Genomic DNA, 16482 nt, shown 5'->3' with positions numbered 1-16482 from the left:
ACATGGAAAAATGTAAGGTACTGCACTTGGGATGGAAAAACGAAATGCATAGATATAGGATGGGGAATACCTCGCTTAAGGAGACTATGTGTGAAAGAGATCTAGGAGTCCAAGTAGACCATAAGTTGAACATGCGTCAACAGTGCAATGTGACAGCTAAAAAGCCAAAGCGATTTTAGGCTGCATCAATAGAAATGTAGTGTCAAGATCAAGGGAAGTTATAGTACCACTGTGTTCTGCTTTGATCAGGCCTCACCTGGAATACTATGTTCAGTTCTGGGCACCACAATTCAAAAAAGATGTTGAGAAACGAGCGTGTCCAAAGGCATGGCGACTAAAATGGTGAAGGGTCTGGAAACCATGTCCTATGAGGAATGACTTAGGGAACTGGGTATGTTTAGCCTGGAGAAGAGACGATTAAGAGGTGATATGATAGCCCTGTTTAAATATTTGAAGAGATGTCATATTCAGGAGGGAGCAAGCTTGTTTTCTGCTGCTCCAGAGAACAGGACCTGGAACAATGGATGTAAGCTCCAGGAAAAGAGATTCCACCTCAACATTAGAGGAACTTCCTGACAGTAAGGGCTGTCCAGCAGTAGAACACACTTCCTTGGAGAGTGGTGAAGTCTCCTTCCTTAGAGGTATTTAAATAGAGGCTGGATGACCATCTATCGGGGATGCTTTGATTGAGAGTTCCTGCATGGCAGGGGGTTGGACTGGATGGCCCTTGTGGTCTCTTCCAACTCTATGATTCAATGTTGGTTGCCTTTAACCATGTTTCCATCATGTACAATCTCAAGTGCTTTGTGTTAGAATCCCTAATGTATACTTGTATATGAAAGCTCATGGGTGTGGGTTTAGGCTCGATGAGTGCAGTAAGTTAGTTCTGCCCATGAGTCACCATTTTTGTATGTTGACCCACCCTTTCAGCTATGTTTTTCCCCTTATCTCCAATTGGTGGATCTGTAGGTGCTAATACACAGTATCTTGACACAAGCCAGACATCTGTCCACCGTTGCTATATACATATTTCACTGAAATTAATGAAGCTTTCTTCTGGGTAGTCATTTGGATAAAAGCAGTCGTATGGCCAGGATGCTGTATGACAAGAAAAGAAACATACTAGAAGATCAAGAAGAAATAACAAAAAGTTGGATGCAATATACAGAAGGGATAAAAGAGATGAAAAAACGTATGACACATGGAATGAAGTACCATACAGCAACGAACCTTAAATTCTAAAAAGAGAGGTGGAAGCTGCAATAAGAGATATTGGTAAAAATAATCAGGAACAGATGATATTCTAGTTGAACTGCTACAATCCACACAAACCGAATCAGCTCTAGTGTTAACTAATACAGCGCGCCCGCGCCATACGCAGCCTTGAGCATACGCGCTCAAGCCGCGGGGCGGAAGGGGCAGCGTGTCCCATTCAATTGAATGGGCGTGCACGCCCGTTGCGCCCCGTGCACTGCCGTGCCGCCGCGCCACCATGCACGGCCCCCATTGTTTCCAATGGGGCTTGAGCATAGGCGGAATTCGCCTTACGCGGCGGGATCCGGAACGGATCCCCCGTGTAAGGTGAGGACGGACTGTATATGTCAATATATATGGAAGACATATTTATTGTGGCCAGCAGACTGGAAATGATCGATATACATCCTCCTTTAAAAAAAAAGGAGACACAAAAAACTATAGTACCTATAGAACCATAGCATTAAATTCCCATGCAAGGAAAATTATACTCAACATTCTGCAATATAGATTCCAACCATACATGGAGAGGGAAAACCCAGAGGAGCAAGCAGGGTTCAGGAAAGGAAGAGGCACTAGGGACCACACTGCAAACATACAATGGCTAATGGAGTGCACAAAGGAATTCCAGAAAAGAATCAGTATGTGCTTTGTAGCCTATAGCAAAGGCTTTGACTACATCAGTGGTTCTTAATCTTCCCAATGCCACAACCCTTTAATACAGTTCCTCGTGTTGAGATGACCCCCAGCCATAAAATTGTGGTGTCTCAGTTCCTAAGATCATCAGAAATATGTGTTTTCCAATGGTCTTAGGTGACCCCTGTAGAAGGGTTGTTCGACCCTCCCAAAGGGGTCATGACTGACAGGTTGAGAACCGTTGGACTCCATAGAACATGAAAAGCTGTGGATGGCGCTTAAAAACATGAGAGTGCCACTACAGTTAATGGTCCTAATGAGAAATCTGTACTTAGGACAAGATGCTTCTTTTAGAACAGAATATGGAGAAACAGAATAGCTAGAGCTGGAGGACTAAAAGATGGTAGTGCATACACTGGTAACCTCAAGGCTAGACTATTGCGGTGTGCTGTACATTGGACTACCTCTGTACCAAGTTCAGAAACTTCTGTTAGTTCAAAACACTGCAGACAGATTGATTACTGGGTCATTAAGAAGTGAACATATTACAGTGGTACCCCGGGATACGAATTGATCGCGTTACGAAATTTCCGGGGTACAAAAAAGTTAGATTGGAAAAAACTGTTCCGGGTAACGAAAGAATTTTCGGGTTATGAAATTCATTTCGGCGCGAAATTTAAATGCGAAGCGCGGCTAGCGGCTTTCCAGCGCTAACGGAAAGCCTTTTCAGGTTGCGAAATGTATCGGGTTACGAACGGCGCCACGGAACGAATTAATTTCGTAACCCGAGGTAGCACTGTACACCAATCTTAAAATCACTGCACTGGCTGCCAGTTAGTTTCTGGACAAAGTACAAAATGTTGGTTATTACCATTAAAACCTTACATGGTTTGGGTCCATGTTACCTACAGGATCGCCTCCTCCCATATAATCCACCCTGTCCTTTGGCAGACATTTACTCCCGTCAGCCAGGACTAGATTGGCCACTGTCAGCCAGAAGACTTTCTCTTCAGCCACCCCTACACTGTGGAACAAACTGCAGTCGGAATTTAAAACAGCATTCAAGACCAGTGTCTTCCGGCAAGCTTATCCAGATAATTTTAAATTGTGAATTAAGATGTTGGGAAGAGGCAGGTAAGAAATAATAATAATAATAATAATAATAATAATACCTGAATATTTTGGACTGAAACCTGTTTCACAAATAAGACTATTACAGATCATTGAATAAAGCATATATAAGATTGAAAAGGGGAGGTGGAACCTTAATAATGTGTAATGAAGGACCAGGCAATGATCTCTGCTATCAGTTATAGTTGGAATTACAAGTATTGCTGAACTGAACTGGAAAGATCCAAGTTTCATAAACAGCTTTGCATTCCTTGAAATATGCTTCCATTCTGATGATTCTTTTTAGGAACTCATCAAAAAGATGTAAAACCATTCCAAGGAAATGTCTGCACATTTTGGAAATGTATTCACATCAACACCAATCTATGGTAGTTTGGGTTTACTTGGAATTACTGATATCACAGCATAATCAAATATGATTGACTATGTGGTCTTGGGACACTTCACTATCACCTTGATTGGCTTGAACTGGCAATCTGCCATGAAAAAGCTCTTTCACGGGAAAACAAAATTATATGAAGAAAGCATTAATCCAGGACAATCAGTAGCTTGGAAAATGTATGAAAAAGGAAAGACAGAAGGGATTTTGTGAAAATGCTTATACCCTTTCAAACCACAGAAATATGAATGTTTTGCTGAAAACAGTAGTTATAAATGAATAGGCACATTTGAGAAATGTTGGCCGATATGGATGGCTGCAAGCTTGAGCTTGTATAACTGTCGGTATAATGAGCCAAAACTTTCATGATTAATTTGATCAATTTGTGGAACAATTCTTATCTCTGTCACTGAAATGTATTTGTACACTTTATTTTGGGTGGCTGTTTTGATTCTGTTATGTAAGTAGGAAATAAGATTAAAAAAGAAATTTTGATAATGGTCTTAATACTTTTTCCTGCATTTTAGGGTAATGAATTTTCAAATTAGCTTCTTTAATTAAATTGTCAGCCCCAGCCACAAAAGGTTACATGCTAAATTCAGATATAGGAAGTTAAATTTTCCCGTGTGGATGGTCTCTGAAATTTGTTTACATTTTTCACTAATACCAAAACACTTGTTTTAACCAATGTTTTGAAATAATGACCCTAAAATTGAGTGTCAAAATCAATCAGACCTGAGTAACTCATTTATAACCGGAGAAGGTGTGAGTCATCAGACACAAGCTAGTGAGTGTAGATTTTGTTAATATGGCATTTCTGTCCCTTTCTTTTCACAGAAAAATAGCACAGCTCTAAATACCTAACATGACATTTTTTGGGTGGTTTGACTTACCGGTATCATCTTATGCACATGATGTAACAGGAATTTGACACAGAAGTCATCAAGCAGAACTAGGGTGGCTTATTCTTCCCATGCTCATGACCTCCCACACCATCCATCCCCTTTGAGTTTCCTCCCTGTTTTTGCCTTCCTACTTTACACATTCTTATCAGAAATAATCTGACCTGGGGAAATGATTGTGGTGAACAATTTGTCGGAAAGGGGAATGTTGACCACTCCCAGTCCACCAAATGATTTCCCTCTTTCTCACCACCACATTACAATTAGCCACAGCTATTAGTCTAGGGCTCCATTCCTAATGAGCACAAAAAGCGATGTATATTGTTGCGATTCTGGCTTGAATTTTTTTCCCAAGTTCGAATGGAATCTGGTCCTTCATTCCTATTAGGAAAGGCTGCAAAATGACTCGATTTATTTTGACCCATGTTTTTGTTCCCATTGGATTTTACCCCACTGTATTTTAAACCGGAGTAATTTTCTCCCTATTTCCATTGCCCTTCCGGAACCACTTTTTTTTTAAGCAGCTGTCAATCAAGTGCTTAGGCGATTAGACGTCACAGTGACATCAGTTGCTTCAATGCATTTTGGCGCAGGCTATTTTTGTTCCCCATTCCCATTTGCGTCTTTCAAACCTGTTTTTCTGTTTTGTTTTGTTTTTAAGCAGTCAATCAGTCGCTTAGGCACTTTGCCTATTAGTGAAGGGATTATGCAGATTCTGATCTTGATTGATCTATCTTGGCTATGTGCTCTTAAGCATCCCCCATGCTGAGCCTCCCAGATCTCCAAATATGGCCATGGATAAATCGAGGGTAAAATTTAAGGGCCTGTAACAAAGAATCTGAAGGTTGAAACAAAGGGAAATGATGCCAAAGGATTTACAAAATTTCAGCAGGCATAACTGTTTGTACTCACACTAAAGTCTGGATGGATGAGAGAGTAAATTGGGGTTAGAGCTTTCAGGACAGATTATATTCTTGCTTTTCACCAAGGGATGGTTCCATTTTTAAATAGGAGTTAAAGTACAGTTCTTACCTTGACCTATGGATAAGTTAACTCAGGTTTTTGGGGTCAATTTTTTGACTAAAATTTTTAGATTTATACATGAGTATATACAGTAGTTATGTATTGTTTGTGTAAATAGATATTCCATGTGTCTGTTTCCTCTTTCAGGTCTAAGACTGTACATACAGTTTCCTCTCCCAAAATCTGCAATTTTGCCTGCTACCATTTTCACTAGTTACTGGTTTATTTCTAGCCGCAATTCAAAGTGCTTTTACCAATCTATCTAAAAGACCATATCCCCTTATACAAACCTGACAGAGCTTTAAGATCCTCAGGAGAGGGCATTGGTCCTACCACCGTTGCAGGCACATCTGGCGATAAAGCCTTCTTGGTGGTTGCTCCTACCCTGTGAAATTCCCTTCCATAGGAGGCTGGGCCGGTCCCCTCTCTGCTCTTCTTTTGCTAGCAGGCAAAGGTCTTTTTGTTCAAACAGGCTTTCAGTGAGCAACTGATTTCAGAAAGCTTTGTTTTTGTGCACTTTGTTATGTTTTTGAGTGTTTTTATATATATTTTAAAAATGGTTTTAATGTGATGATTTTAATTGTGCACATGTGTGTGTGTGTATTAGGTTTTTAGCCGATCTTGTTTTAGCTGTGTGAATTGCCTTGACTCCCATATTGACAGAAAGGCAACACATAAATAGAATTAATTAATTAAAAGCAATGTAGGAGGGCTCCCACCATGGCAACTCACACATGTGGTAGCTCACAATAGCTAAAATAATTTCAACCACTGGTGACTATAGGGGACAAAGGACCTGATGTTCTCAGCAAAGGGTGTCATGAAGTGATGAGGCATGGACAATCCAGTTTAGCACTGGACAGCTCCATAAATGTGGAGTGTTTAGCACTGCAGGGTACAAGCATGGGCTACAGTGTCAATGACCTGTATTGGGCAGTACAGTCTGTACTCCATAGTAGCAGACTGGCCATCTATGAATTTAACCATCCATGAACGGCAAGCCCCCAGGTTTTTTTAATAGTGATGTGTGTACGCCTTGCACTGCCATTAAGAAAAAGAAGTCCTGAGTATACGCAGATTTTATTATCCACGAGAGAGGGGCCTGGAATGGATTCCCCACAGATATGGAGGTCCGACTGTATTAGCTGTTCAGCAAGTTTGTGCCTTCATGGTCTATACTAGCAGACCCCATGGTGCACCAAAATATCCCCTGAAACTAGCATTGGGAATCCCACTTACTAGCTCGTGCTAAACACTGAAAGCTTTTTTCCCTTCTATAGAACACCTCACGGGGCACTTCTGGCCCGACTAGTAAAATACCAGTTTAACTTAACAGATCAGTAAAATATCAGTTTCTGGAAGACTGAATATGTTGGCTATTGAGTATTTAGATGCTACATGTATTCTCAGACTGTACTATTGTGTCATAATTTCAAAGAAGCTTGGTTTCCTGTGCTATCCTTCCACCTGATTTTTAATTTCCCCCTTGCAGGAAGCAGAGAAGCTGCTTTCACCTACGCCATCACTGCCGCTGGGGTTGCACATGCCGTCACCGCTGCCTGCAGCCAGGGAAACCTCAGCAACTGTGGCTGCGACAGAGAGAAACAAGGTTATTACAACCAAGAGGAAGGGTGGAAGTGGGGAGGCTGCTCCGCTGATATCAGATACGGCATTGAATTCTCCAGGAGGTTTGTTGATGCAAGAGAAATCAGAAAGAGTGCTCGGAGGCTGATGAACTTACACAACAATGAGGCTGGAAGAAAGGTATTTTAGAATAGGAGGGCATGGTCTAACATAGAGGGAGGGGCACTTTTGCACTTCCATTAACTGAAGTCTAGTTCTGACTGAGCTTGCAAACCTTCTTGGCCTGTACCATTTCAGAGCACACATGACTGAATACTTCTCCATATGAAAATGAAACCTTTTGGATCAAAAATTAGTATGTCAGAAAGAAGTGCTCTAGCCTACTTTTCCAACCCATATCTTAAAATCCTGTATTGAAAGAAACATATCAACGGGAGCAGGCAGCCTTTGGTCCAAGCAATATAAACATCTCACACTAAAATGGGAGGTTCTCCTTCCACTGGTCAAACCACAAGCCACAATGTGTCTGGAGGAGCATCCAGTCAAGTGAGGTAGTATAGTCCAGACCCAGGTTAACTTTCTCCATGAAAACTAAGCCTGGGAATGGGACTAGGAAGGAACCTACTGACGCTTCATCTGTCTGACGGCAAACAAAAAGGTCTAGGGCCACTAATGTACACAGTACTTTGTAGAGTAATGTAAAGGGGCGGGGGGGGGGGTACCCACACATTGGGCTTATGGTCTAAAGGCTCAACAGTTTAAAAGTGGTCTGTTATCTTCTGTACTGGCAGCCCTAAGTTGCTTGGATTTTGTCACATCTTGCATCTGATCTGAAAATGAACTTTTCTGCCAAGAAAAATACAAAGCAGAGTGAGCAAGACAAAGCTAATACACGTAGAACTAACACATGTATTTATTTTCTAGATAATATTCTCAGTGTGCCCTAAATCTACATCTACATGATACTGTATACCTGATTTGAAACTGACAACACATTTGTAAGAATTAGCTGTCTAAATTGCTGGAGAAATTTCCTTAAAATAGTGTTGGCAGTATGCATTTTTTAAAAAAGTAAAACGTTTCCTTAAAGAAGTGATTTTATGCCATTGTGTTTCGTATCCTTTTAATTATAAAGAACACCATGAAAGCCAGAGACAATCCATATAGAGAAATAATATATATCTGAGAGAGCAAGTTAAATAGTGAGAGGTTTGCCTTAGGGAATTGCTCTTGGTTTATAATGTATTAAAAATTAGATGTAAAAGATTGGCTCAGAACAAATGCCTAATTTTAATTTATGATTTGAGTTCTCATCTCAGGTTATCAAAGACTTTGGCCTAATCAGGAAGGCTGCAAATTTTAAATGGCCTGATCATTACATTAATAAATTATCTTTTAATCAATAACTGATGGTTATTTGTTGCCAGGACTATATTTTAAGAAATAAAAATGTTTAAAATGTAATTTCCTTCTGATGATCCAACAGTTGCTTATTAAACTGTATGTTACAATTCCCTCAAGTATCCCAAAAGACATGTGCTGTATCTTGGGGAAGGTATTATTGTAAGACACCAGAGACCTTGAGCAGAGGGACTCAGGAGCCCTACTCTGTGCTACTGTGTGAGCTGCCTGAGGAGAGTTTGTTTTCTCTGCTGCCATCACAAGTGCTCTGAGCAGCATAGTGTTTCCTTTTGCTACAACGGTTGCACAGCACCAGGTTCCACAATGGTGTTCCACAAGAGCTGATAAAGATCCGGACTCTGGCCAGCTCCTCCACCTAAGTTGAGCTCTAATCCTTAACAAAATAGGCAAACATGTTATTTAAGTGGAATCAATTGATTAAAAGCCAGAAGATGAATTAACAAAAATCATTAATTGGGTCACAGTTCTAAAAAATAGTATGAATGTGATATAAATCTTCACAAATTAGCATCTTGAGAAGAGTCAAGTTAGAATTTAGAAAAATCTTGTATTAAATTAAGATGAGAGACTATTACAATTGTGTAATGTTAGCCACAGCTTTTGCCGTTATGCTGAGAAGATGATATACAGCAGCCCTATTGTATACTTCCTTGTTGTAGCATTATTGCTGGTTTGGAGGGCTATGCTGAGAGCACACAGCAGCCTGGCAACATAGCCTACTGTTAAATGACAAATCCATGTTGGGGCTAAGGCTGGTTTTTGATACTGAGGGCTGTAGTAAAGGCCAAGCTACTTAATTCCCCCCCCCCCCCCATCTCCTCTCAGAGTAAACCAAGCACCAGGGTCTGCATACTACCCTGACATGCATTAAGACTACTTGCTCTTTTAAATGATCACAAATTAGCTAGCTAAAATAAATTATGCATATGAATTAAGATCCAAATCAGAATTGAGATCCAAATCACTGATGCTAATGTTGTGGAGAGGAGTTCAGCCCACTCAGTCATAGGCTAAGAAATTGCTTCTCAGACTAACTGAGGGAGGCTTTTTTTCCTCCCAGTATGCCAGGGACCAGTACCATACTTGTGCCCATTGGCTACAACTGTATCTTTCTTTCTTGGAAAGTGTCTGGAACCTGTGGCTAATGGCTCAGGGACCAGCACCAGTCCATGGATTTTAAGTAGTTCTGGGCTAAGATAATGCATACACTACAACATTTGTTATTGGGAAGTATCTTCTACTTTATACTAATTCTGCATGCTGCCTTACGATGCCTGTGTAGCAAAAAGAGAGCTACTACAAAGCATGGGAGAGAAGGAGAAATTTACATACTTCCAGGAGAGTCAGTGTTAAAGTAGGGGAATCACATCTAATCACACACGACACAGTTAAATGTATATTGAGTGGTGACAGTCGTCCCTGTTGAGAGGGGAGAATGAGTGGATTATCCTAAAACATGGCACTCCACATGCAGCAATCCTTTTGGGAGAATCTACATGTAGATTCCAAACTTGGGGCAAGGATCTATTGGATCTTTTTCTTTTTACTCCGTACAGCAAATTAATAACTAAGTAACTAATTATAGCAGTAAGAGGAAATGTATCTACAAATGGCCTTGAGTTATGGGCAACAGTACCAGGGTTTATTCATCTCTATAATACGCAATGACATCTATGGTCCTGAACAGACAGGCCAAAATAAAGCTGCTTTGGGTCACTTTGGAGGTATGCTGTTTAAATGACACATGCATCTTAAGGGGCCAGAAGCTGCACCAAAGCTGTGCTCCAGTCCTTAGAACTGGAGCATGGCTCTGGCATGGCTTGCAGCCTCTTAGGATGCATGCATCATTTAAACAGCATACCTCCAAAGTCACCCAAAGCAGCTTTATTTTGCCCTGTCTGTTTGGGCCCTATAATTTCTTTGTTTGAACATCTCTCGGGGCATTTGTGCTTCTTTTATTTAAATAAATCTCTTATATTCCTAAGTATTATACAGGTATTGTTATGTTATTTCACGGTGAGATTTAATTGGATACATTGGGATAGACAGCTTTCTCTTCTCTTCTCTCTTTTCTCTTCTCTTCTCTCTTCTCTCTTCTCTTGCATATGTTATTTCTATGAAGTGTCATGCTCCTCCCGCACACCTCTGGCCCAGGCTTTGCTTAAGGACTCCAGTTTAAGTGAATTTGATTTGTGATATGTGTTTTGGAAATAGATTTGGCTTATGGGCTGTACTGAATCCTTCCAGCAGGCCCTTGACACTAACTAATTTAGCTGCATATCTTCCCCCTTAGATGGCTGGCCTCTGAAGGGAGCACTGTGTCAACTAGAGAATCAACTTGTGTCATGGATCTTGCTTAATTTGAATGAATGTAGTCTATCATAATATTTGAGACGTGGCCAGTAGTGTCACTAGGGTTGGTGTCACCTGGTGCAGTAATTCATGGTATCACCCTCACCATTGACCTCCATCCATACCACACCATACAGGGTCCTTAGTCATGTTTTTTTCTACTAATGTTACTCATGAAACATAATTCCTACATATCACTGAATGTAATGGTAATAGTTGTGACATAGCAAAGTTAAAATTATATCTTTAAATTCCAATATCCTACACACAGCCTAAATGTATTTACATGTACATATAGTTTCATGTAGTTAAAGTGAAATTTTGATAAGATGTGATATTTTAAAAGAAAATTTTAAAAATGACATTTTAAAATAAAATTAACTAAAATTAATTTTTAAAATTTAAAATAGTTGATTTAAAAAAAAACTGTCACTTCTCCTTTCTCCTTCCACTGAGCCTCATCTACTCATACCATTTCTTCAACATTTTGAAGGCACACAGGCAAACGCAACAGACTGCTTCTGCCAAAGGGCAGATGTTTGGGGAGCAGTGGGTGTCACCTAGCAAGGGCCGCAACTTTTACTCCCCTAGTGATGTCCCTGAATGTGGGCAATAGAGATGTCACAGAATTATGCTTTAAGTGATATGCTAATTGAATTTGAACAACCGTGTGCAAATTTCAAGGTGTCAGAATTTTGAATGTAGAACATGAGGTGAACTGCACATGTGGTGAAGATGTTAATAAAATTTTGCTGCTGCCCTCTTTCAAATCAAAAGTATGATTCAGATGAAAGCCAAATGTCTGATTTACCAGGATAACAGAGTTAACTACAACAATCTGCGCGGACTTAACTGTGACTAGATTTATACCCCCAATGTTGACAAATGATATTGTCACACAAATCTTTTCACAAAATATTAGCAGTTCTCTGAAGGGTAGGTCGACATAATGAACATAATGAAAGGCTATTTCACCTTATTTTATTTCTCTCTGCTTATATGCACAGGTGCTTGAAGAGAGAATGAAACTGGAATGCAAATGCCATGGTGTTTCTGGTTCCTGTACAACCAAGACCTGTTGGACTACACTTCCTAAATTCAGAGAGATTGGATATATTCTAAAAGAAAAATACAATGCTGCCGTGCAGGTTGAAGTGGTTCGAGCCAGCAGGCTTCGGCAACCTACTTTTCTGAAGATTAAGCAGATCAGAAGTTACCAGAAACCAATGGAAACAGATTTAGTATATATAGATAAGTCACCCAACTACTGCGAAGAAGATGCTTCTACTGGGAGCGTGGGGACACAGGGACGGCTCTGCAACCGTACTTCACTCAGTGCCGATGGGTGTGACATGATGTGCTGTGGAAGGGGTTACAACACCCACCAGTACACCAAAGTTTGGCAGTGCAACTGCAAATTCCACTGGTGCTGCTTTGTGAAATGCAACACATGTAGTGAACGGACAGAGGTGTTCACCTGTAAATAACAGCAGAGGTTCCAACTTTAAATGGACACAACTGACACATGTTAGAGTGGAACAAAACAACTGCAGCATCATTTTGCACATTTAATTTTCTTGTGTTGGGGGTGGGGGACCAGTCTCTTCCCTGTTACTTAATATCACACACTTCTAAGGACAATGCGTAATTTACTGGCTAGCTGCTTTTACTACATTGGAGAAAAACGGGATGGATTAGGGCAACTTTGTTCAACACCAGCAATGTCAAATTTGGTTTTTCTTTTCCTTCCAACTGCAGTCTGAGAGTTGTAGAGTTTTTCTTCTTAGATTAAGTTATACATATCAGAGACACTGACTCCAGGAGATTATTTTCAGATTTATAATGCACACAAGCATCTGCAAATGAGACTCTTTTTTCTATTTAAAAAGGAGGGGAATTAAAGTGTTCACAGAGGTACTAAAATCCCAGCAGTGATGCTGAAAAACTTTATTTCTGATAAAGAAAAAGAGAAAAAAGCAGGTACAAAAGGCAGCTGGTGAGAGAAAGATATAAAATGGGGATGGGTGGGTGGGCCGACAGAATCTCAGTGATGGATTTGTTTGTATACAAATGTCAAAATTCAGACACAGCGGCCATTGACACTGGAATCTTTTGAATGGACATTTGAGAAAAAATATTTTATTTATGTTTTTAATAGCAACAAAACAAATTCTCTAAGCACTAACGGGTAGCTATGTCTTTGTTCTGTACTAAATGTAAATTTACTGGAACTTTGACTTCCTGATTTTTATTTTTTGTATTTGGTTCTGCTCTCTGTTTTCTGTGCTACTGATTTTATGCACTCCACTATTAAAATGAAATTGATTAGTGTACACTCCAGGTATACCCTGAAGTAAAGCAAGAACAGCTTGACTGTGGGAAACTGGGGTTAAAATGATAATATATTGTGTCTTTGCACAACTCTTGATAATCCAATTGGAGCAGCAGTAGTTTTGTTCCTATCCTGATTCTGCACAAGCTGTGAGAGCTAAGCTTGTATGTGTTTATTGACTGATTTTTCATTCCTTGAATAACATTTACATGTTACAGCCATGGCCAGGGTGCCATTTTTCCATAGGTTTGTAGGCCTTTAAGACTTCCACCATAGAACAGGCCATGGTCAGTTGTATGGCACTTGACACAACCTTGTCACACATGCAGACACACATGCAGCTTGGTGGTGATATTTTGTGCTAAGGAAACATTCAATAAACATGAAACTATTGTGAATGATTGGTCTATACTCTCCAACAGTCCCAGTTTGGCAAGGATAGTCCCCATAAATTCTTTGTGATCCCTTTTTTCATTATCTGAGTTTATGTCTTCTCTTGCCACTTGTCCTCAGCTTCTTTTTGTGCAAACTGAGTTCAGAGTGCAAAAGTAGTTTGCACTCACTTAATTCAGCAGAAGGGAAGAGGACTCGACTTCTCAGTAGACTCAGGCAAACACAAACTGCTGTAACCTTTCCTATATTTTGTTTTCTCATTAATGAAATTTGCCATCTAGACTGCACTGGTGTTGCTTGGCCACATGTGTCCAGGTTTTCATGTGTGAAATGTTAGAAGGTATGCAGTTTTGTATTAATGACTCACCCTGTTTGCCCTGGCATCATAGTTTCATGCCCTTAAGCATTACATAAAAGGAGGAGTCTATGGGAAAGAAAATGTCATGGCCTAACTGTAATGTTTAAAAGGTACTTCAGCTCCTTAACATTTAGTGCCTTATGGCCTGGATCAGATTCTTACCTAAGCTGGAGATCCAGTTTTCATGGTGAAGTAACAAGATTACACATTTCCATTCTCCATAAAGTAATTTGTGTGAAATGGGTGCTGCAAACAGATACTTATATGCTCAGAGGTCCAGGTCACACAAACTGTCATTTTTTAAGAGAGAGAGAGAGAGAGAGAGATCACTCAGTACGGGCCTTTGCAGAAATGGACCATTATGCACACCACACACATTATATTATGATGATGCTGTAAACCTCCCTGTTCCCATTCATTAAGAACCACCTTGGCTCTTCTATCAAGGTAAGGATATGAACCATAGATGAACATGTGAACTGTCTGCACTAAATGGAGGTTTGTTTGATATGACGCTATGCAAGGTTTACAAGTGGTGTTTGATGGGTGTGTTATGTTCAACCTGTGGTGACTTTTTAACCATCAGTTATTCATACATTGCACATTGTTTTGGTCTAATCGCTCAGACTCTCCCAACTAGAATGACCACTGGCTATGCTGGCTGAGGACTTCAGAGATTTTGTGGCCCAGGAAGTAATGTTTCCAGCTCTGCAATGTCCTTAGTGCAGATCAGAGCATCAGTCAGGCTACTGGGGATGCAGCATTGTACCCTCTGTATTGATGAAAACTCTTTATTGCCCCCACCAATATGGCTGGTGGTTATGATAGTTGAGGATGAAGGGATTTGTAGTCCAACACAGCTGGGAGGGTACTTTAGGAAATGTTGATACAGTGATTTTTATTTTATTTTATTTTATTATTATTTTTGCCAAATTCCTCCAGCAATGAAATGGCAAAGACTGTGGAACAGACATGTATAAGCTGATTACTGAATGTCCCTGAGCACTTATACTAAATAAAATGACTAAGTAACTGCTGGAACATTTATCACAGGAATGCCAGTCCCAATGGTAAATATAAAATTTTCATCCATTTTCATATGCAAGTTGCTACATGATGCTGCAGTGATCATGTCAGACTATCCAGCACTTAAATACCAGCCCAAACACTTTCTTTTTCAGCAAAGATCATTCAGACATTCAGCTATTACACAAGCTGGTGACACTCGTGCCCAGCTAAATTTGCTACAGGTCAATTTGAGGAGGTCTCAACAGGTTACCTTTGCAGTAGCAGGATTATCTGAGTTGTTGCCATTTTTAAATTGTTTTATAATTTCAATCGTCAGGTCCTTTATCCCTTCATTGCAAGATATTAACATATCTTGCCCTGCCAAGAAGATAATGAAAATAGCAATTTTCACAGCCCATGTAGCAACCAGTGATTCCTTCAGACTGATACATGGTTGAAGAACTTTCTGGAATTATTATATGTTGTTAGCTGCCTTCAAGTCAACTTCAGCTGATGGCGACCCTGTGAATGAGATGTCTCCAAGCCCCCATCCACAACCTCTCTGCACAAGACCTGTAGGCTCAGGCCCATGGTCTCTCAAATAGAGCCACAGAGCCCATCCATCTGGTGTGCAGTTTTCCTCTCTTTCTACTGCCCCCTACTTTCCCTGGCATCATTGTTTTTTCTAATGAGACATGCTTTCTCATGATGTAGCCAAAGTACAACAGCCTCATTTTAGTCATTTTGGCTTCCAGGGAGAGATCAGCCTTGATATGTTCTAGGACACAATTATTTGTCTTTTTGGCTGTCCATGGTATCCTCTGCACTCTTCTCCAGCACCATAGCTCAAATGAATTGATTTGCTTTTTATATGCTTTCTTCACTGTCCAGCTCTCACATCCATACATGGTAACAGGAAATGCAATGGCTTGGATGGTTCTAACTTTAGTGTTCAGCTCTATTTTTTTACACTTAAGGGTTTTGTCTAGTTCTCTCATAGCTGCCCTACCCATTCCTTATCGTCTTCTGATTTCTTGGCTGCAGTCTCTGTTCTGATGAATGTTTGATCCAAGGTATAGGAAACCTTTAACTATTTTGATCTCCTCATTATCTAGGTTGAATTTATGTAAGTCCCCCATGGTCATTATTTTTGTTTTCTTTATGTTTAACATCAGGCCTGCCTTTGCACTTTCTTCTTTGACTTTCTTTAGTGAGTGTTCCAAGTCTGTGATGCTTTCCATTAGTAGTATGATGTTGTCTGCATTTCTTGGGCACCACCCTAACCCTAGTGCGCACTCCGCATGCACAAAATGGCGGCGGCCGTTCCACACGGCCGCTGCCATGAGGACGTCACGACCGCGCCGTCTCTATATGGGGTGGCGCGGACGTGACGTCTTCGCTCCGCGCCAGGGCGCTTAGTGCGCCCTTAGCGCGGAGCAGGAAGGAGCTCCGTTTTGGAGCTCCTTCCTGGTTTGGTCCACTGGGTGCAGCCTTCAGACGGCTGTGCCCAGTGGACCAAAGGAGAAAGGGGCCAAGCGGCCCCTTTCTCCTCCTCCCCGCTGCCACGGGGTGTCCTTGGGGCTTGAAGCCCCAGGGACACCCCTTTTCAGGCTGCGGGGAAGCGGTGTTTTGCCGCTTCCCCGCAGCCTGAAAAGTGGCGTATCGGGGCCTCAGCGGCTGCCGTTCTAGACACTGAGGCCCCGATACC

General features: G+C 40.8%; 1 protein-coding gene across 3 annotated transcripts in view; it reads left to right on the top strand.

The window, feature by feature from the left end:
* WNT7B (Wnt family member 7B) overlaps positions 1-14801 on the top strand; it is a 148048-nt gene extending 133247 nt beyond the window's left edge. For 2 of the 3 annotated variants that reach the window (XM_089524898.1, XM_089524897.1), the window contains exons 3-4: positions 6818-7089; positions 11691-14801. In XM_089524898.1, coding sequence (XP_089381024.1) covers positions 6818-7089; positions 11691-12170 — 752 coding nt within the window. In that variant the 3' untranslated portion in view covers positions 12171-14801. The remainder of the gene's footprint in view (positions 1-6817; positions 7090-11690) is intronic. The other variant, XM_089524900.1, reaches the window with a different exon arrangement.
* The last annotated feature ends 1681 nt before the right edge of the window (positions 14802-16482 follow it).

The sequence above is a fragment of the Sceloporus occidentalis genome, unplaced genomic scaffold (genome assembly GCF_023333645.1).
Source record: "Sceloporus occidentalis isolate IW3139 unplaced genomic scaffold, rSceOcc1.0.p SCAF_5, whole genome shotgun sequence".
NCBI classification, from domain to species: Eukaryota; Metazoa; Chordata; class Lepidosauria; order Squamata; family Phrynosomatidae; genus Sceloporus; species Sceloporus occidentalis.
This window is presented reverse-complemented; position numbering and strand designations above follow the sequence as displayed.